Source organism: Cavia porcellus, unplaced genomic scaffold, assembly GCF_034190915.1.
Source record: "Cavia porcellus strain 051 isolate PalLab524CR breed Dunkin Hartley unplaced genomic scaffold, mCavPor4.1 scaffold_16, whole genome shotgun sequence".
NCBI lineage: Eukaryota > Metazoa > Chordata > Mammalia > Rodentia > Caviidae > Cavia > Cavia porcellus.
This window is the reverse complement of record NW_026947499.1, coordinates 27,556,987-27,578,547: the sequence shown is the minus strand read 5'-3', so window position 1 is coordinate 27,578,547 and position 21,561 is coordinate 27,556,987. Positions and strand designations below refer to the sequence as shown.

The following is a 21,561-nucleotide window of genomic DNA, read 5'->3' as shown; positions in this document are numbered from 1 at the left end:
ACACCCCTAGTGCTGGAGTATCTCCTGAATACACAAGTTAGGCTTCCAAAGTGATTTAAAATTATTTATTCACAACATGTCCTTGTCAAGAACAAGTCCCCGGCCTGCTGCGCACCTGCCACAGTCTATTTGGCCATGTCGATGAGACTCTGCAGGGAGGTAGGCACCCAGGTCTTCTCACCCTGTACAAACACCACCCCTCGGTCAATGTAGATCACAATGCGGCCAAAGGTGTACAGCTGCTTCCCCTCGTGCCGCTTGCCAATGACGGGCATGAAGACAATGTTGTGCTCCTCGGCCTTGGTCTCAATGAGGTCCTTAAAGTTCATAGGCACAGAACTGGCAGCCGCGCCAATGCCCCTCTGGGCCATGTTCTCGGCTTCCCGTCGCTCCTGCATGGCCTCATACTGGAAGTCCTTCCTCCGCTCTGTGTGGGTGAGATAGGCGATGTTCTCCCGAGCCCCTGGCTGCATGTAGGCACCTGAGGGACACAGGAGGGAGAACAGTGAGAGGCGGCATTCCAAGGAGTTCTGAAACTGACCCTGCGACATGGGCCAGGTCTGCACTTATGACACAGAGGGCAGCTGTGCCCCGAAGACAACGGAGTAACAGGCAAGTATCCCTGGGAAAGATACAACTGGGTCATACAAATACGGCTGTGACAACCATGCCGACACGTAAAGAGCACACCCAAGGCAGCTGGGCAGGAGCCAGAGAACGAAGCAACAAAGCACTGCGGGCAAGGAGGTGAGCCCTGAGCTGGGCTGCACTGAGTCGGTCTGTGCTGAGGGACAAACACAGACCTGGGCATGGGTATGAGGTGACAGCCAACAGAACCCACTGGACAACAATCAGCAGAAGAGTCAGTACCTATTCAGGCAGCCAGTGCGGACCAGAAAGCAGATTGTCACTGCCGTGTTTAGAAACAAGGACCCTGGGCCCAGGACATGGTAAGTAGGAACCCCTACTCACCAACGTTAGAAGACACCGCCCTGTTCATGATATCGAGGGCTTCATTAAATTTGTCCTTGACGGATGGGTGTGCCAGCACTTGGTCAGAGAACATGGATTTCCACCCCAGGTACCACTTGGTGATCTCTTCATAATTTGGGCTGTTACTGAGCCAGGAGCACAGCACCTGCCAAAAACAGATGAGATGCTTGAATCCCCAGAGGCAGCAAACAGGAGAATAATTTCCCAAGGCTGGTCCTTGAAGCTGGTGATACCACTGTGCGGGGCTTGTAGGAACTGAAGAGCCTGGCATGGAAGAGTGGCTGTGGAGTTGGCCTGGTAGCTAAGTATCCTCCTGAAAGACCTCCTAGTCCCCACCCCAAGGAGCTGTTTGAAGAGCTGACCTGACAAAATGCTTAGAACAACAGCTAGCACATGACATGTTCAGCAAACAGGCCACGCTCATGACTCACGCCTGCCCACCTCATCCTGAAATTCTTTCTCATATGCGGCAAGGCCTTAGCAGGAAATTCAGTGACTTCCCCAGCTGCCACCCTGTCCTCCCAAAGCCAAGCAGAACACAGCACACCTGGAGCCACTTGGGGAAGAAGTGCTTCTCAAGGAGCCCCACGAGGCTGGAGACGGAGATCATCCCTTCCCAGTCGATCACCCAGTAAAAAGCGTCCATGTGCTGCTGATGGGGATTAATGACCAACTCTCCTAGACACATCCCTGCAAGCAAAGCCATGCCTAGTCTCAACTTCTGTCTTAGCAAAGTTAAAGGGCAATTACCACCAGAGAGAGCAGCTTTGTTCTGCTCTTAAAGGTCGATTTTAAGCTCTTGACATAGCAATTCTTAAAAACCATTTATTTCTCCTACCCAGAAATAACTGCCTAATAATTCAGAGTGAAATGGCAGAAAAACTTCAGATCAACAATGGCTATCCTGTCACCAGAAACCAAGACAGCGCCAATCAGGCAAACCATAAGGCAATGTAAGCCTGACACTCACTACGAACTTTCAGGCACTGCCATGACCAAACAGCAGAAAGGACACTAACTACATTTACAGGCGGCCCCTGCCCAGAATGGCACATAGCAAGCATTTCCATGAATTCAAAGGCCATGGTTTAGTTTACTTCACGACCATTGCCTGCAGACCATGGTACCAAGAGTGAATGGCAGACTTGGAATGTATGACCCCATTTTCTTACCCAGCTTAGGCACAATGTTCTTGACCATGAAGGCCTCCCAGGAGCCAGGGGTGAAGACATCTTTCCAGGGCTGGAGAATGAGCTTGGCTGAAGAGTCGCTGGGGTGCCACTTCTGCAGGGCACTGGACAGCTTGCTGCGGATAGGGGAGTAGAGTGGCTCCAGGCGTGTCCGCATGAGGGGCAGCCATGGGTGGATCCAGGAGTGGATGGGGACAGTGTCTGTCAGTGGGTTCCAGCTGTCCACCTGCATGGCAGTGGGCAAGGAAACACAGCCCACCCTGTCAAGTTACAGGCAAGGGCTGCCAGAGAGGAGGACCATGCATGCCTAGCTAAGGGCCGCAATGCTCTGCCTGCGTGTGGAAGACACAGCCCCCTTTTAGGGAGGAAACATCAGGCACAAAGAGCAAGCCAAGACGCACTGTAGGCACTTTGCATTCCACATTCCCTGAGTGGAGACACTGTCACTGAATCTCAGAAATGCACAATTCTGATTTCATTGATACTTCCAAAGAGAATGAATTCCCTCTTCTAGGATGAGAGGGACAAAAGCACTGGCAAAAAGACTAAAGCTCTGTTTAGGGTAAGTTATATTCAAAACTTCCTATAATTCCAGAAATTCTAAAATCGAGATCATAAAGGAGAAAACGCTAAACCAGTCTCCAAAGTGCCCAATGGCAGCAGTTTCCCACACTCTGCCTTACCTCCTTCTGCAGCTTGGGGAAGATGAGCTGGTCCAGTATGTTGTCTAAGATCCACACAGGAATAATGTGCACCCAGCTGTCCAGAAAGTCTACCATCGGGTCACAGTTTCTTGGCTGCCACTGGGTGACAATATTTCGAACAAAAGGCATCCAGACTTCCCATATTAGCCTATGGAGAAAGGCAGAGGGCAGGTTTGGTGGTTGTTCTGATTGGTTTGAAAGCCCTCTAAGCACACCACCATCTGCCATCTCTAGAAGAGACAGAAATCCAGCACAGAAAGCCACTAAGCCGGTCCCCACCCTGGTTAGACAGATGTCAGCCTGCTGCTGCCCCCTCATAATGTGGCTACCCTTTGACCCCTGGGGTTCAGTCTTCAGGATCACATGGGCTCATCACCCCCAGCACAGAGATACTTTCCAGGCACCAGGTGCTTTCCCCTTAGCTGGCACCTCTCACGCTCTGGGACACAGGCTGAGTCACCTCCCCCCAGAGGTCCCTGCTCCGATCCCACCCCAAGCAGCTGTTTGCCTTCGTTAATTTGCCACTTTTGTGTCCACTGTTTCCTGCATCGTGTCATTCCTTCCATGCTACCTGCCATTTCCACAGCACCAGGTACTCCTGGGCAGTACTCCCAGGGTACACCCAGCACTGAGCACGCTGGCCACTCTCAACAAGTGAAGGCTGAGTGGACGAATGAATGAATCTTAATTCCCAGAGTGCCAGCATGCAGCACAGGGTTCATAAGGGCCAGAGTCAAGCTGTCCCCAGCCTTTGCCTCCCAATACCACCCCCCCACCCCCACCCCAGCAAACAGCAGGGCTTGCCCTGGGGACCTGTGAAAGGCATCTGCTGAGAGGTCTTGGCCACCATGTGACAAGAGCTGGTCGTTCTCCAGGAGGCTCTTCCACTTGGAAACAATCTCAGTGCCATAGGCACAGTCCTGCAAAGAGAGACCTTGCAGGTTAGCCAGCCCTCCTGCCCTCTACACAACCATCAAGAAAGGGCACACCCCAGGAGGGGCAGGTAGGCAGGCAGACACTCCCACAACTTACTTTGAGGGGGTCCCACTCCTTGAAGTAATCCTTCATGAGTGGGTAGACAATGGCCACTGCAAGGTCCATGCGGTCCGACATCCGATACTCCTCATAGTATTTGTCCTGCAACGTTTCAAAGACTCGGGCACACTCATCCAGGGTGAGTGGGTCACTGCAGCTGGGCTGCATGCGCCGTTCACACTCCTCCACCATCTCCAGCACCTTGCTAAGGTTGGAGATGACCCGTTCCTCATGGTCCAGGACCTCAGACATCTTCTCCAGCTCATGCGAGAGGTTGACCACCATGTCACGCTCATACTGTAGCTGCCGGTCATTCTGGATGATCTCCTGCTCTGTGAGGTCGATGAGCAGCTGCAGGTTGTGCTCCAACTCAGGCAGCGCAAAGCCTGGGACCTTGGCCTCTTTGCCAGGCAGGGGCGGCAGTTGGGACTGCAGAGGCAGCCCATCATCTGGCATGTTGTGCTTATGGCTGATCTGGCTGTAGCTGTAGTACACCTTCTGCTCCCGGCCCGTCATGTCTATGACCTTGCACAAGGGAACGGAAAGGAAGCAGATTAAAGTTCACCACTGCTGCCTGCTAAGTACCACCAACCAACAAGTGTGAGAACCACACTACGCAATAGTGCTCAAGAAGGGCTCTGCAAGCGGACTGCACTGTACTGTACTGAGGAGCTGCAGAGGACAGGACAAGTGCAAAGAGCAGTTCCAGACCGATCCCTCAGACACCCACACAGAAAGCAGATGTTAGGAAAACCAAGGAAACATCAATAGAGACTATTAGCAGAATGCATTTTCTTGGAAAAGAAGGGACCATACTGCTTAAAGCAGTTAACAAAACTGTATTTATAATCAAACTGTGGCATTTTGTTAAAAACCACATATTTAAGCACACAAGCATAGAAAAAGACCTAGAAGAAAGTACATTAAGATGCTAAAATTTAGTAATCTTTGGAATGATAAAAACTATTTTTCATACTTTTGTATTTCCTAATTTTTAAAAAATGCCCTGCATATGACTCCTCATGAGTTTTTTGTTTGTTTTTTGAGACAGGGTCTCATCATAAAGTTAAGACTGGCCCTGAATTCATTATGTAGTTGAGGTCAGCCTCAAACTCACGGCAGTCCTTCTGCCTCAGTCTCCTGAGTGTTGGGATTATGGGCATGTGCCACCGTTCCCAGTTTAAGACTCCTAATAAAAAATAAAAATAATGGACTGAGGATTTAGTTCAGCAGGATATGTGCCTGCCTTGCAAGCACACAATCGGCAGTTTGATCCCCAGTACCAAAAAAATTTTAAAAATTAAAAATTAAAAATAAAACACATCAAAAAAGTTCTTGGACATAAGCAGCTTTGGGAATGAACTGAGGGCAACTCTGTAGGAAAACTGAGGAAACCCGAGTAAGGATCCCTGAAGCAGAGACGTCACTTTAGCTAGCAATGTGATCCAAGAACCACTTGCATTAGAACCACAGGGGAAAAGTAACAGTGTAGATCTGACTCAGAGTAACTAGCTGGAATCTACATATCCCCGTTTCTTACCAGGTTCCCCAGATAATCTGATGCCAATCACGCTGATCATCCAAAAACGCCACTTTGGGCTTAGCGCTCTGTGATACACACTCTGTATCCTACACCAAACTATAAGAGCTAGCTCTCCCCAGTGCTCCTTAGCTCCTTGAGAAATGATGGGAAACCACTACTGCATGTGCACCCCATCTGGTTTACCACTACTCAGCCATGAGAGCGCCTGACACACAGCCAGAGTTCAGTGACACTACTGAACGTGTTGACATACTGAATGGGAGCCTGCTACTACCAGGTCACAAGAGGAAATACTATAACCATCAATGTTAGTGGTCTCAATTCACCTATCGAAATGAAGGTGAATTGGCAGAATGGACCAAGAAGCAGTATCCATCAATATGCTACATACATACAAGAAACATATTTAATTCAAAAAGAAATTCATAGACTAAAAGTCAAAGGATAGAAAACAATACTTCATGTGACAAGAACCTAGAAAAAAGCAGGGTAGCTATTCTGTTTGCAGACAAAGTTGGTTTCAAGAGAGACAAAGTATACTATATCCTTGTAAAGGAAACAACCCAAGAGAAAGAGATAATAATCATGTATGTACCAAACACCTGTATGCCCAACTATATAAAACAAATATTAATGGACATGAAAAATCAAATAAGCACTAGTAAAACTGTAATGGGGGACCTCAATATCCCACTGTAACAAATAGAAAAACTGGATGAAAAATCAACAATACCAGAACCAAATCAAACTTCTGAATGGACTTAGTAGGTGTTTATAATGTTCTATCCCACAACGTCAGAATACACATTCCTTTCCCTTACTCTTGGGTAGGAAGAACTAATACAGTGAAAATGGCCATACTTCCAAAATTGTTGTACAGATTTAATGCAATCTCAAACAAAATATCAGAGCATCTCTCACAGAATTAGAGAAAACAATCCTAAAATTCATTTGGAACCAGAAGAGACCTAGAATAGCAAAAGCAATTCTGGGCAACAAAGGCAAGGCACCACAATCCCTGACTTAAAAATATACTACAAATCTTCTGTGATTAAAAAAAAAAATAACAAAATGGTTATAGCAAAAAAACAGACCTGAGGATCAATGGAACAGATTAGAAGATGCAGAAAGAACTCCAGACACACTCAGCTACCTTATCTTTGACAAAGCAGCCAGACACCTTCACTGGAAGAAAGACAGTCTCTTTAATAAATGGTGTGGGGAGTAGAGCTTTCCATATGCTAAAGATTAAAACTAGCCCCATATCGTCCCCGTGCATCAAACCAAAATTGAAATAGATCAAAGATCTAAATACTAAAACAGAAACACTAAATCTAACTCTTGAAGGTAGGAGGCAAAGACTTTACAAACAAAACCCAATCACACAGGAAATATCACAAAGAATCAACAACTAGGATGTCATTAAAAAGCTCTTACACACCAACAGAGTGAAGAGAAAACCCACAGTGTGGGAAAACATTCTTGCCAGCTGTTCCTCAGACTAAGGACTAACATCTAGTATAAAGAACTAAAAAAAAAAAACCAGGACTCCCCCCCCCCAAATTTAAAGACCCAAGCCAAAAACAGGCATCTGAAATGAATAGACACTTCTCAGAAGTAGGAATGGCAAATAAACATACAAAAAATATTCAACATCACTGGTTACTCAAGTGATGCAAATTAAAACAATGCTGAGATTCCACCTCACTCCAGAAAGAATGGCTATTATCAAGAAAACAACCAATAACAAACACTGGCAGAGCTCTGGGGAAAAATGAAGCCTTCTCCACTATTGGTGGAAATGTAGACTGGAGCAACCACTGTGGAAATCAGTGTGGAGATTCATCAAAAAACTAAAACCAGAGGTCCCATGTAACCCAGCTATTCCCCTTTCTGGAATCTTCCCCAAAGAATGAAAAGCATCATACCACAGCAATATATGCACATCCAGCACTTACAGTAGCACTTTACAATAGCTAAACAGTGGAAACAGCCCACATTTCCACCAGCCAATGAATGAATAAAAAAGATGTTTTTTTCCTACAATGGAGTACTACTCTGCCATAAGGAAGGATAGACTTGAGACATTTCTGGCTAAACCATACTCGTAAGTGAAGTAAATCAGACACACATGTTCACATACTGCATGGTTTCTCTGATATGAGAAAACAAAACTGTAAATAAGGACCAAAATGTGTAATTGGTACTGTATAATAGAAATGGGAACAAAATGTTGAAATGTGAAGGGGACCAAAGATAGGGGGAGGAGAAAAGGAAAGGAGTGACAAGTCAAAAAGAAGATTGGAGGAAAAGAATGAAAACAAAGCTTTTGTAAATAAGCAGAAGAGAGTTTGAACAGAGGGCAAAGAATGGGGGGAAAAGGCAGCAAGGTATGTCATGTGCAGGTATGAATTCTGTACGGTAAATGTTACCATTATGTATATTTAAAATGTACCAATAAAAAATTTTTTTTTAAAAGGACAGAAGAGAAACAGAAGCACCTAATTTAAAAACCCATGCCAGGTACAGTGATACATGCCTGTAACCCAGCACTTGGGAGGCTGAGACAGGAAGACTGCCATAAGTTCAAGACTAGCTCTAACTATAAAACCAGACCCTGTCTCCAAAAAATAAGCATAATAAAAATAAGCATAATACAAAGACTCAAGCTTAGGAAGCACTGAGTGTCTATTCGGGTAGGGGGTTGCTTTTTTGTGTTTTTGAAGATTCTGGTCCAGGTCCCCAAGAGCACCATACCTTGACCTGAGCAAGCTCCTTCTGGGGAGCAGTGAGCTTCTTGCTAATCCTGCCCTTCGCCTTCAACTCTTCCACAGTCTTGTATGAATACTTGGGCTTCTTCTTGCTTCCGCTGGGGTCTTTTCTCCACTGGCTCAGCTCCTTCTGAAATTCCTGGAGCAGAGGGTTACAGTCAGTACCCACAGGATGTGCCACTTCTCACAGTGGTAGGGCCACCAGCTGCTGCCTAGCTACACTAGGTTCTTTGTGAACAGCTGTACGAGCGAGACATTGAAACCATCTAATGACGCTCTCACAGATCATGAGGAACAGGCCCTAAGTCCCAAAGCAAAAGTATCTTTTACAGTCGGTTTGCCTGACTTCTCCACGCTGCGATGTAAAATCAAGGCTGGTATGTGTGGTCCAGCCCTCAGAAGTTGGTTTTGTGGCTGCCGTGTTATTTTCTTCACAAAGGTTTAACCCTTTGTACTTTTTTCCTCAAAGAATGTGTGGACTTCTGGCCACTTGGGGAAATGAGAACATCAGGGGAAGCTGAGCCCACATTCTCAAATGGCAACCATCACGCAGCAGAGGGCTGCACCTCGCTGGTGCCTTACTGTCCACTACTCCATGCTGTCTTGCGCCTGGTGCATCTCACAGGCAGGCTCCTCTTACACACCTGACACCCGACATCCGTTCACGTCTAAGTCTGAGAACCCCTGACTCAGCTGTCAGCCCCAAATTACCAACCGCCTCTTTTCTCATGAAAAGGAGCAGATCAATGACAAGAAGAGTAACATGTTTCTTTATGGGATGCTGATTTCCCTCACATGACTCACAGAAGAATGCCTCCGCTGAGAGCTACCACTGCCAACTGACAGCTCACTGCAGCAACGGGAAGAAACCCGAGCACCCGAAAACGCCCTCCCAGCCTTGCTGGAAGGCCAGCCTGCCTCTCTGCACACACCACTTCCCCTGGCTTGTGCCTATTCCCCTACCACAGCGGCAGCCTGTAAGGTCTGTAACTCTCACACTTGGCACTTCTAACCCACTGTCCTCTGCCTCTTGCCTCTCCCTATTGCTAGCACTGTCTCCTCCATGAGGTCTTCACCGAAACGTTCCACCCTCAAAAGGTTTTCCACCCTGTTATTAGACATAGGTCAGTACCCTTCTCTCCAACCTGATTTTTCTCTCTAGGCACTTCCTGTCACACATTGCCATCCTAAGCACATTGTGGTCACTTGTGCACTGTCTGGTTCTATCTAACAGCTTCTCTGTTCACCCTTCAGTGCACATTTAGCCTCCAGACAAGTATCTAGTATACAGACTGTGAGCAGTAAACACCTGAAGACACACAGGATGCATAAATGGATGAACAGATAGCTATCTCATTGGCACAGGACTCCACCCACCCAGCTCCTGCCCTCCGGTTACCTCTTCAGCCTCCTCTTCTGAGTCCACCACGGGGAAATCCTGAAGGGACTGAGTGGTCCGCTCTGAGCCATAGGCCCCTACAGCTCCTTTTCCCTTTCTCTGTTTGGCTTCAATGGGGTTAATGATGCCTGGTCAATTTCAGCAAAAGAAAAAAAAAAGGATTTCAAATCAGATCAGCTCATATATGTGAACAAGCCATGCGATGAAATCACAGCCACATGATGAAATCACATTTCCTTGCTCCTTAAACAAAACATCCTACCCCTCAGGAGTGCTCTGCTCTGTACTCAGAGCACTGCTTACATCCTGTGTGGTCTGAAACTTTTGGCTGCTGATACCACAGACTGCTTGTTGACTTCAGGTTATTTATGTCCAAAAGGCAGGCTTTCATTTCTATTTGGATTCACCATTTTAAGTGGACACCATTTTAAGCTCATCATGTGAATGATAAAATGGGCCAGAGTACAAGACAAGGATTGGGGAAGTCTGCTTCCAGGTGAAAGCACGTGCGGTCCCAGAGGAGCTATGATTCGGCTAAACTACCACCAGCCAAAACCTACATTTTTAGGTGAAACTGATTTAACAACATGGACAATCAATTCATTATTTTAGAAACGCTGGTGGTCAGGCCAAAACAAACCCTTTGTTCAGCTATCTCCTGAGTATTTCAGACCCAAATGCTTTTCCGCCCACTCAAGCACTTTATTTGGACCTGGTTTTCAGAAAGTTAGGTGGATGAGGACTGTAACTGTTCTGTGCTGGTAAACCCAGGAGCAGTTAAGGACATTGGAAAGAGAAAGAGCAGAGAAAAGTGACTGTCCCTCAGCTGCCCTCCTCTCCTCGCTGCCCAGCCTGCACAGGGCACACCCCCAGGGCCCTGTGGCCATACCTTGTGCATTCTTCCCAAGGCCCCGCCCAGGCACGTAGCCCATCTTTTGAAGAAGCTTCTGTCCAATCCCCTTTGTGTGTCTTTCCCAGCTACCAAAGTCCATGAAAGACTTGGTTCCTCCTGCAAAACCTTTCTGGCTGGGCTTAAAATTGCCACCCTGCAAAAAAGAAAAACCAACACTTAACAAATTGAAAAGAAAAATCTAAAAAAGCTTAGCCAATGAGAAAATGTCCTGACATATATGGAACACAATGAAGAGTCATATGAACTAAAATTCTATCCATGATGCAAGCCAGGAAAGAGAACCACACAGAAACACACTGCTATGAGGAGAAACCCACATGACTGGTACCACTGAGCTGCTTTACTGCGAGGAATGTTTGGCTCGCGGGGACCTCTGAAGGACATCATTTGAATGAGCATCCTGACATAAGACTCTACCGTTTTTAACTTCTTGGGTCCAAAATCCTTGGGGAAGTCCTCCTGCGGAGCAGGTTTCTCTTCGTCATCGGAGTCTTCCAGTTCTGCCTCCTCAGCTGCCCCCTTCTTGAGCCCTGCACTAATGAAGTTGACAGGAGCAGAGTAGTCCCGGGCCCTGCAGGCACAGATATGAAATGTCAGCAGTAAGAACTTTCCCATCCTAGAAATTTCTCTCACTAGAATATTCCTTAAAGGGGACCTCACTGTATCCAATTTTAAAAAGAGACACATTTATTTATATACCAGAATATCAGAAAAGCACAGACTTGGCTTCCTATAATCACAAACAACTTTCTTTCTTTCTTTTTCTTTCTTTATTCATCGGTGGTACTGGAAATTGAGCCCAGGGCTTTCAACTGAGCTATATAACCAGCCCATTTTTCATCTTCAGACACTTGCTAAGTTGCCCAGGCTGGGCTCAAACTTGTGATCCTCCTCCCTTAGCCTCTCAGAGTGCTGGGATTATAGGTGTGTGCCACTGTGCCCGGCTCCTTTTACATTTTTTACCTGAAAAATAATTTGTTTTTGGATACTATTTCAGGCATTTGAAAAAAAAAAAAAAAAAGACAGGAGCTGAGTTGGTGGCATACACATGGAATCTAGCACTTGGGAGGCTGAGGCAGGAGGATCGCCATGAGTTCAAGGCCAGCCTGAACTACCTAGCATGACTCCAAAAGAACAGAAAGGAGTAGAAAGACATTCAGATAGATAAAAATTGCAAGTAACATTTGTTGAAATAGTATATGAATGAAAATATATTAGCCGGGCGTGGTGGCTCACGCTTGTAATCCCAGCACTCGAGAGGCTGAGGCAGGAGGACTGTTGTGAGTTCGAGACCAGCCTGGGCTACAAACTGAGCTCAAGGCCAGCCTGAACTGCACAGAGAGACCCTGTCTCAAAAAGACAAAAATGGGGCTGGGGGTTTAGCTCAGCAGCATAAGCACCTGCCTTGCAAGCAGGCGGTCATGAGTTCCCCGGTACTGATAAAAATGAAAAAGACAAAAAAAAAAAAAAAAAAAAAAAAAAATATATATATATATATATATATATATATATAAACAGTTATATTAATCAAATTGAGAATCTCATATTCATTAAATTTATTTGAAAGCAAAAATACTCTAAGACAGTAACTCCATGAAACCTACTGATATAAACTCTGAACTCTTCAAGCACAGCAACTACAGTAAGTGATTACTCTCAGTTTGCTTTTGTATAAAACAAAAGCTGTGTGTTAAAGGAGCATAGAAAGAAACAAATACCATGAAAAATCCTGGGATAATACAAAATAAAGTAATACTTTATAAAAATGATCAGGCTACTAATAAAACATTCTCACTGCAGCAAGAGTTCAGGGAACTTTTTCCTAAAAGATGTATTACAACTTAGTGGTTAGGAGCCTCAATTTGAGGGTCCTGGAGGTCCAGGTTCCAGTGCCAGCTCTGGTTCCACCTAGCTATATCACTTCTGGCCTCAATTTCTTAATCTCTACGTCGGAATAATACGGTACCTTTCTCATAAGGTAAATGAGACCAGGCTGTGAAGTACCCAGGAAAGATAAGCAGCAATGTATGTTGGTTATTTTTATTACCATAAGATTACACCATTCTAGATCACCGGTCCGCTTATCACCGATGCTTTTAGACAGCCTGTGGGTAAAAACTCATTCTTATGCTCTTTCTCCGCCAGCCTCCATTGAGAAAAAGTGACAATCATGAGCACACATCGGTGAGCGCATGGGCCAAGTGGAGCTCCACACTGGGGAAGAGCCCTGAACCTTACTGCCCCCCCACCATCCTGGCCAGAGGCTACCACCTCTACTCTGCTGGGATCACTGCCTCAGCTTCCTCTCAGAGTTCTGTCCTCTCTGTGCTGCAGGCTTCCCTGCACAGCTGCAGAAGGTCTTCTCAAACCCTGACCCACCCCCACCACACCACACCCTCTCTACCAACAAGCCCTCACAGATTACCTTCCCCTCTTGACTACAGCCTGCAACACCCCTGTGCCCTTGTGGATACTCTGCTGCTTTCCATCAAAGGCCTCTGCACGCTCACATCTCTCCTACCACCCTAGTCAGCCTGAGTCACTTCTCCAGATAAATCTCTGTCTTCTCAGAACAGACTGAATGTACTCTTAGACATGTGTGCTGTCCCTCTTGTCCTACACTACAGCTACAAAGTTAGACTGTCTGAGCTACTAATTGATACTATTCTCCATCCACTGGAGTCTCGGCTCTAGGAAGGCAAGGACTGGGTCCACAGCACAAGACCTAGTACCTGGTAGTTCCTCAATAAATACAGACTGATGATCAAATTGGTAAAAGAACTGCATGTCAGCCTGAAGGAAAAACTGGGCTTTCCTAGCTGATGTTAGAGCTAAGGTATTCAGTAAGACAAGAAAAGAAATATTTTTAGGGGAGTGTCTCCACCATTTATAAATCGAGAGTAAGCAGCCCCACTGCACAATACCGTTTGCCTCCAAAGCTGGGCCTCTCCTCATCCGAGTCACGCTCTGCCCACACACCGTAAGTGGCTTCTTCTTTGGTTTGCCAATGGCGCTGCCGGTTGGGGTTGAACTCATTCTGGAGATCCCAATCAGTGATCTCAAAGTTCTCCCTCTCATCATCGTCATCATCCATGTGGCCTTCCCCGTCCCGGTACAGATGGGACAATGACATGGCCAGTCACTAAAGAGACAAAAAGAGTACAGTCTGTGAGAAGTCCCAGGGCAACAACAGGAGGGTTCTTTGAGGCTTGCTGCCTTCAACACCTCTTCAAACTACATGTTCATTAAAATTACTGTTACCATTCAACAGAGTAGACAGTAAAAACCACAGTTCAGAAAGCAATCAGTACTGATGCTGATAAAAGACTAGTTCCAACTGTCTAGAGACTTCTTCAAATGTACTATTTCTTAAGCCTAACAAAAGTCAAAAATATCACACACACAGAAAAATAACCATGTAAGCCAGTCTCTACATTATTGCCTCAGAAAATGGGTGAACATCATCTTAGATCGCATATTTTAATACACATTTTTAAGAGCCAGGCGTGGTTGCTCACGCCTGTAATCCCAGCACTCAGGAGGCTGAGGCAGGAGGATTGTTTCGAGTTCGAGACCAGCCTGGGCTACAAAGTGAGCTCAAGGCCAGCCTGAACTGCATAGAGAGACCCTATCTCAAAAAGACAAATATATATATATATATATATATGTTTTTAATTGAGAAAAGAATTATAACACCCTTGGTGGTCCCAGAAGAATTTTAGAAAATGTTTTCTGAAATATATCACTTTCTGAAACTCAGTGACTCTTGAGCATAAGTCTTGGTTTTTCTCCAAAAACAAAAATATCTTTAGATGAGCTGAAAGTCTGTAGTAATTAAGAACACTTTCTTTGTTTTTTTTTTTTTAACTTTACACCTCTCTGGTTTGGAATAAATTTACCTCATTAGAGCTAGGAGATGAGACTTGGCTGTCTCCTTAAATTGGATCAATGACTAAGTCAACCTCAGAATGCTTGTGAGACTTTTGAAATCAGGTACAGCATAATCACAGTCTGGGTTCAAATGCCAGTCTGGGTTCAAATCCCAACTCCACACATAATCCGTAAAACTGAGTATCAAATACACATGAAAGGCCGAGTGTGTAGATATCTTACAAAGTAACACATTTCTGCTCTAATCTTGCTACAAGCAGCCTCCAGGGAGTGTCAAACTCCAGTCAACTGTAAGAATGTTTTCCTAACTCCTCATGGGGCAGCGGTTAGAGGCACCCAGTTTCACCCTTATCCAGGACTGCACAGGTAGGAAATATTCTCAAAGGAGGCAGGGGACCCTGTTGCATAGGATTAAATACTGCGCTGCCGCTTTAGGCACAAAGCATGGTAAAAATCCTCGAGTAGTCGTGAATCATAGCCCCCACAGTAGATGCTAAATACAAGACACTTGTATGAGATGGCTACTACTAACATTTCCATGCTTCGGATTACAAAAAAAAAACAAAAACAAAAACAAACAAACAAAAAACCCACGAAAACCAAGGAAAGGAAGTACCGTGCCCTAACCTGTAAAGCAGGAAAGGCTCGAAATCATTAGCGCTTGAAGTCAGGACCTGGACTTCACTCGACCCTGCTGTCTACACTTCCAAGCAGACTAAGTTCCTAACTCGGCGTAGGTAGGGACGCCCAGCGACCCTGAGCAGCACCGCTCCTTTCCACCCCGACAGACCTGCCTGGGAAGTGGAATCCACACCGAATCCCGCAGACACCCGTTCTGGCCCTCCCCGCTCTCCCTCCACTCGCCTGCTCCGCTCACTTCCTCACGGGATCCAGGGTATCTCCAAGGACCTCACACGCCTCACGCGAAGACATCCACAACTGCGGCCGAGACCCGGAAGTTTCCAGGGCTGGCGCGCAGGAAGTGACGCATTGACGGCGCATATGACCTCTGGTTGCCATGGCAGCGACGTCCCGCCTAGGCGAATTTGTGCTAGAGGGGACGGTTGAGAGAGTAAAAATGAAAAGTGGGCTTGCGAGGCTGCACGTAGCCGGGGAGTGAGTTCCCAGCTCTATCGGCCTGCATGCCGCTTCTGTTTTTTGCTGCAATCCCCATCCTGTGATCCTATTAAGGAAGTTCTTGAGCCACCTAGGGCAAAGAGACTCCTTTTCTAGGCTGTGACTTTTAAATCTGTGAAATGGACGTATGAACTAATTGCTAAAATGGTTTTGAGGGATAACCGCGAGAGTAGGGAACCTGACTCATGGCGTTCAAATGAGAGTGTGTGTCCACTATCTTTGGCTCTCTCAGTATAAGCACCGGCGTGGGAACAGAGCAGTCGTCTTGTGCAGGGGATGGCGAGAGACTCTTAGGCAGGAGTGGGGAAATTCTATAGAGTTCCCAAGTGTTCACTCCAAGACACATTTTCATTGTCTTCCTTTCCATCTATTATGTAAATAGATTCACCTAGTGATGTAATTAAAATGTGCTGAGTGTATAGTAGGCCTGAGGGGTGAAAGGAAAAACAGAGACTAGCCCTTCCAGGGATCCTTCAACGGCTCTGGGGCTCTCCGTGGAAATTAAGAGCAGCAAGCCGGGCGCGGTGGCTCATGCCTGTAATCGCAGCACTCAGGAGGCTGAGGCAGGAGGATCATTGCAAGTTCAAGACCAGCCTGGGCTACAAAGTGAGCTTAAGGCCAGCCTGAACTGCATAGAGAGACCCTGTTTCAAAAAGACAAAAAGAAAAAGAAAAGAAAAGAAAAAAGAAATTAAGAGCAGCCTGGCACTAGAGTTGTGATCTTGACTCTGCCATGTACAAGCTGAAGACCTGGAGCAAGGCATTACATCTTTCTGAGCCTGTCTTCTCCTCTGTAAGATGGTAGAGGATACAATATGTGAAACTTGTGGACAATAAAGACAGTAGACAGCACACAGTAGGCGCTATGGACATGTTGGTAATTTTTGCTTTTTTAGAGGGAGGGTTGTTGGTTTTTGTTTTTCCTCTGTTTTTCTTTCTCCATCATGTGATGAAAAACTCCAAGAGGTACTTGTGTACAAAGCTATTTTCTACCATGGTTGTTATGAATTAAACGTGTTTGTGAAGCCAGATAAACATGGGTTCTTTTAGGAGTGGGGAGTATGACTAAATGGTTTCTATATCCCCAGTGACATGTGGAGTCTCTGTGCCTGACACATAAAGTGTTCTCAGGAAAGAAACTAGAGCCTGGGATTTTAGCATAACAGATATCCAAGGCCCGGGTAGAGAGTCTAATAAATAGTACAAGGTTTGCCAGGAAGCAGAATGAAGGAAACAAAGGAAAAAGATAGTGCTTTGGGCCTGGATCTCAAACTATATATATTTACGTTTACAGTCCAGAGCCAAAAATACAGTATAAGGAAGCTTAGCTCTTCTGACACTATGCTTATGGCTTACCAGACTTTATGAAGTTGAAGTTACTTTGATCATGAGAGACTAATGTTAGTGGGTTTGTGGCACCAAATGCACTTGGCCTTTGTAGAAGGGAACTTTGCAGACTGTTGTGGAATGATTCAGAGTGCCGGCTCTGATCAAGAGAGCAGAGTGCAAATTGTCAGGAATAGGACAAAGTCAAGTCATATGCAACTTGATATTATGTCCTGAGAAGATCACTGCAGCACTCCTATGACATTCCTGCCAAAGATGCAGAACCTGAATCTAATTAGGAGAATATATCAAGCAAAACTAAATAAAGGCACATTTTGTAGCGCAACTGGGTTATAATCTCAAAAAGTATCAAGGTCATGAACGTCAAGGAAAAACCTACAACTGTTTCTGACTGAAGGCTGCAGAGACATAGCAACTACATGATAATACGTGGTTTCTTCCATGGATCTTTTGCAAAAAAGACAATTTTTGGAGCCAGCACCATGGTGCAAGCCTATAATGCTAACTTCTCAAGAGGCTAAACCAAGAGAATTGTAACTTGAAGGTCAGCCTATGCAGTTTAGCAAGATCCTGTCTCAAAATAAAACTTTGGAGGGTTAGGGAATGTAGATCAGTGCTATAGCACTTGCCTAACATGCACAAGGGCTTAGGTTCAATCCCCAGTATAACAAAAACTAAAAATAAGGCAATTTTCAGGACAGCTGGAAAATTTAAATGAGGTCTGGAAACCCATGATAGTGGTGTGTTGTCTGTGCTCATTTCTTGATTTTAATGTTTATTTGTTGGTTACATCAGAGATTGTGTTTGTTTATTGGAAGTACCAAGGTATTTGGAGGTGGTAGAGCTTCAAACAGGTAACTTAATCTTACATGACCGAAGGCAAAATGTTTCTCAAATTACTTATAACTTTTATATTTTTTAAAACTGAATGCTCTTGAATGAAAATTTTAAGGATCTCAGTCTTATTTTGCTGCTCCTAGATGTTCGACCTGGGGCAGGTTACTTTACCTTCCTGTATCTTAGGTAAAATGTGGATAATGACAGTACTGTTCTAAGAGAAAGTGCTTCAAAACACCCCCAGGACATACACAAAATAGTGATAGTTAATGCATGGAAGGCTCCTGGTATGATAAGCACTTACTAAAAGGTTTTGGCTATTTTCATTTAAAAACCCAAAATGCATACTGCTCCATAGAAGTCTCTCAGCCTAACAGATCAGTGGGTTTCTACGTCTATTGCCCAAACCATGGAAAAACAAGGAGAAAAAAGCCTAACACATAACATGTACTCGGGAAAGAAACTAGAGCCTGGGGTTTTGGCTCTAAATTCAGTGTCTTGTATCCATCCTAATTGTCCACTGCTTCTCCGGAAAACCTTTGCCTTGGGGACATCTGGGCCCCTGTCTAGATTGCCATGAGGCACCTAGACATATGGACTCCCCAAGAGGACGTGCCAAGCAAGAGACTGGAAGAAGTCTGGTGGCGGTGGTGGGGACTCGTTGGTCCTCATATGTCCTTTCAGAGAAGCAGTAAAATGGGAGATTCCAGCAGAGTGGAAGGGTCAGGGCTACACAGTGAGTTCAAGGACAGAGCTGAATCTGGAACCCAGGACTCAGACTTTAGGCTGGTGTTTCTTGGCAACAGCACACATAGGATCCCACATCATGGCTGTTTACCTGGTTGAGCTAATACTTACGAGTGGCTTTCATGCTTCCAGGGTCACATCATCTCTCTAATTCCTCAACCTTCTAACGTGGTTTGCATTTACCAGCCTACAGTTCACACCCCTAAGCACTGCCTTATGAAGCCTATGGCACACAGCAGTTTCCACATTTTCTCTAAAGATTTTGGGGAGAAAAGAGGGACCCTTGCTCAGTTTCAACTTTAAATAGGTTGGTGCCATAGAAACAATCCTTAAGTGGCATTTCAAAGCTGATATATTTAACGTCTAGCACATGTACTTTTTCTAGGACAGTGACATTATGCAGTTGCACATGGCTCATTCTTATTTTAAATTTTGTTATAAAAATATATATGGTGTCCTAAACTTGGCAGAATTAAAAATCCAGATCAGCTGGGATTAGCAAATTTGATTCCCTTCTGAATGTTTCTTACATATGGCCTCTACTTTATCATTTAAGAACTTGTGAGAACTTTGTCCTTATATAGAAAGCTAGGATGTGAGCTTCCACAGACTTTGGTGTTGTCTGTAAAGCAGCACACAGGTACAATTAGGAGCCACAGCTGCATTTATTCATTCATTCACTTGTTAACAAATATTGAATAAGTATGTTATCTATTGTAGTATAAAAGTGAGCCCCAAACTTAGCATCCTAAAACAGCAATAAATATCTTCTACAACTTCTTTGGATAATAATTGGAGAGAAACTTTGCTAGGTAGTTCTTTTGTGTGTGTGTGTGTCTTTTTTGAGATGGGGTCTCTCTATGCAGTTCAGATTGGCCTAGAGCTCACTTTGTAGCCCAGACTGGTCTCAAACTCGCAATGATCCTCCTGCCTCAGCCTCCTGAGTGCTGGGATTACAGGTATGAGCCACCACGCCCAGATGCTGGATAGTTCTAACTCAGGGTTTACATGGTGTTGCAGTCATCCTGAGGCTAGACCAGGGATGAGGAATCCACTTCCAAGGTGTTTAAGCACCAAGATGGCACTGATCAGTGGCAGGCTTGATTTCTGCCATGTGAACATTCTTCCCGTGAACATAGGGCTGCTGAGCATCTAGTGGTGTAGGACTGGCTCCCTTTTTTTTATTTTAAAGGGGGTAAAATTAAACACAACAAAACAGAACAAAATAGGGTGTAAGAGAGCAATGTAAGAGATATAAATTTTAAAGCTAGATGACCTGAGATCTTCACTATCATATTGTCTCTTTTTTTCTAAATAGTTGTCTATGTCTTCGCATACAGAGAATTCATACCAAACAACATAGTATAAAACTGATCTGAACAGAATGAAGAAGGTGATATAGGTCGTCAAAACCAGACAATAGGGAAGTAACTAACGGCTGTTATAGAGTTTCTTGTTCTCTTCAAATTAGCTGTCCATACTTTCATGTGTATTGAAGTTCAACAAAACAAAACAGGCAGAGGGGGAGGGGCTGCTTGATTTCCCGGCACTCCAGGTCCAGCATGGCGTGGGTCCCAGTATACGTCAGTGGCTCCTGTCCTGGGCCACTGGAGCCTGCCACACTCACAGCTGCTCACCGGGAGCCAGGGGTTGCTTCAAGCTGTTTCTTTCTAATGAATTGACCATTTCATTGCCCAAGTTCTGAAATGGCTAACAGACCAAAATAACATCTCTTTAGGCTCCTGCTTGAACCCAGCAGCGTCAGGAAGCTGCCAGCCTTGATTCAGGGCCAGAGGACTGTCTTCCTTTGGAATGAGTGACCTGAGACCAACAAGAAAGACATCACAAAGTCTTTTACCACCGAGTCTTAGAATCACAGTGTCATTTCTGGAATATCTTATTGGTTACAGCCTATCTGCCAGGTTTAGCAAAAAAAAAAAAAATCTGCCCAATTAAATGGAGATTTCAGGCAAAATGAACAGTGCTACAAAATACTAAAAAATATTCATTGTCTTATATGACAGTCAGATTAAATATATTCTATAATCTGGCACTCCCCTCCCAAGTGTGGGAAGAACAACAATATTGTGGAAATCATGGGCATTGGAGGCGAGATTCACCGGAGCTATCTCAGAAGCTCACTCTGGGAGTCCCTGCACTCCCTTCTGCATGCAGACTTCTTTCTGCCTCATAAATATTTCTAGCTTCTCACTGACATGTCTTGCAGTTCTTTCTGTGATGTAGATCAGTGAATCACTCTGTGAGTCGGGTGAGTTGAGGTTCCATTTCCTCTTTGGGGGAGCCTCTGTGGGCCCTGATCAGTGATGTGGCCAGCCCAGTCACTAGAGGTGAATAAAGAAGCCTTTGGATGGTAGATGTCCTGACCCACATTTGTATAGAGAACCACCTACCTCCTTCTAGTTTGCCTACGGAACTTAGAAATTTAACAATAAAAGGCTTTGGGTCACTCAGCTATGGGCTGGTTGGTTAAGCAGGAAGAGGTGGAATGACAGGCCTGAGACTGCATGTCCTTTGTTATCCAATCAGCGGTGACCATGAGCTTCCTGTGTTCATAATTTTCTCAACTGTCCATCCCTTACCTTGGAGGGGCAGTAACTCACCCTTTGGGTAGACTTAAGGAAGAGACTTTGAAAGTGGAAATTTGCTAAGACCTTTGGAGGACTTGATAGCTCAGGCAGGGTGGCAGCTGGTAACGAGAATGGAGATCTGAATATTTGCCACATGTGAAGCGGAGGTCTATAGCCACCAGCCATGACTCTAGCTGGCCAGTCGCTGGCAGGATAAAGGATAAATGAGAGGACATGGATAGTCTGTCGCTACCCATTCCTTCCTTCAGAACAGTAATAATAATAATCATAGTCATTTATCAAGACTCCGTCACGGGGACTTTAAATCTTCATTATTTAGCTACACTCAACTGGATCATGTTTGCATATCTGATTCCCAAACCATTCCACGAGATCTGTACAGTTTGTATCTATTAACCCATGTTTTACAAAAAGGAACACTGAATTTAGAAAAAAGGATTCACTTC

General features: G+C 45.0%; 1 protein-coding gene and 1 non-coding gene across 3 annotated transcripts; both read right to left on the bottom strand.

Moving 5' to 3' along the window:
- Positions 1-51: 51 nt before the first annotated feature.
- Positions 52-15,458, bottom strand: Tfip11 (tuftelin interacting protein 11). Of its 2 annotated transcripts, none has more exons than XM_003478353.5 (13): positions 15,304-15,458; positions 13,473-13,690; positions 10,966-11,119; positions 10,525-10,681; positions 9,636-9,763; positions 8,223-8,375; positions 3,920-4,447; positions 3,701-3,807; positions 2,867-3,035; positions 2,166-2,409; positions 1,541-1,683; positions 973-1,138; positions 52-481 (listed from the first exon to the last, which is right to left on the bottom strand). In XM_003478353.5, exons 2-13 carry the CDS (start codon positions 13,679-13,681, stop codon positions 126-128), a joined length of 2,514 nt encoding a protein of 837 aa, XP_003478401.1. In that variant the 5' UTR covers positions 13,682-13,690; positions 15,304-15,458; the 3' UTR covers positions 52-125. The 2 variants fall into 2 exon arrangements, with proteins under 2 accessions (XP_003478401.1, XP_005007347.1); XM_005007290.4 differs by having other exon boundaries at positions 15,317-15,418.
- Positions 15,459-20,164: 4,706 nt separating this feature from the next.
- Positions 20,165-20,299, bottom strand: LOC111754021 (small nucleolar RNA SNORA2/SNORA34 family). Its single transcript, XR_002788758.1, has one exon. It is a non-coding gene; the product is annotated as a small nucleolar RNA SNORA2/SNORA34 family (small nucleolar RNA).
- Between the last annotated feature and the right edge of the window lie 1,262 nt (positions 20,300-21,561).

What these genes read in the sequence shown, in the direction of transcription:
- Tfip11 (XM_003478353.5), bottom strand. Translation starts at nt 13,681, where the DNA reads ATGTCATTGTCCCATCTGTACCGGGACGGGGAAGGCCACATGGATGAT. An exon ending in CCCAGCTTTGGAGGCAAACG is followed by an intron (nt 11,120 to 13,472) that starts GTATTGTGCAGT and finishes CTGTGCCTGCAG; the next exon opens with GGCCCGGGACTACTCTGCTC. An exon ending in TCTTCCCCAAGTGGCTCCAG is followed by an intron (nt 1,139 to 1,540) that starts GTGTGCTGTGTT and finishes TGTTTTTGGCAG; the next exon opens with GTGCTGTGCTCCTGGCTCAG.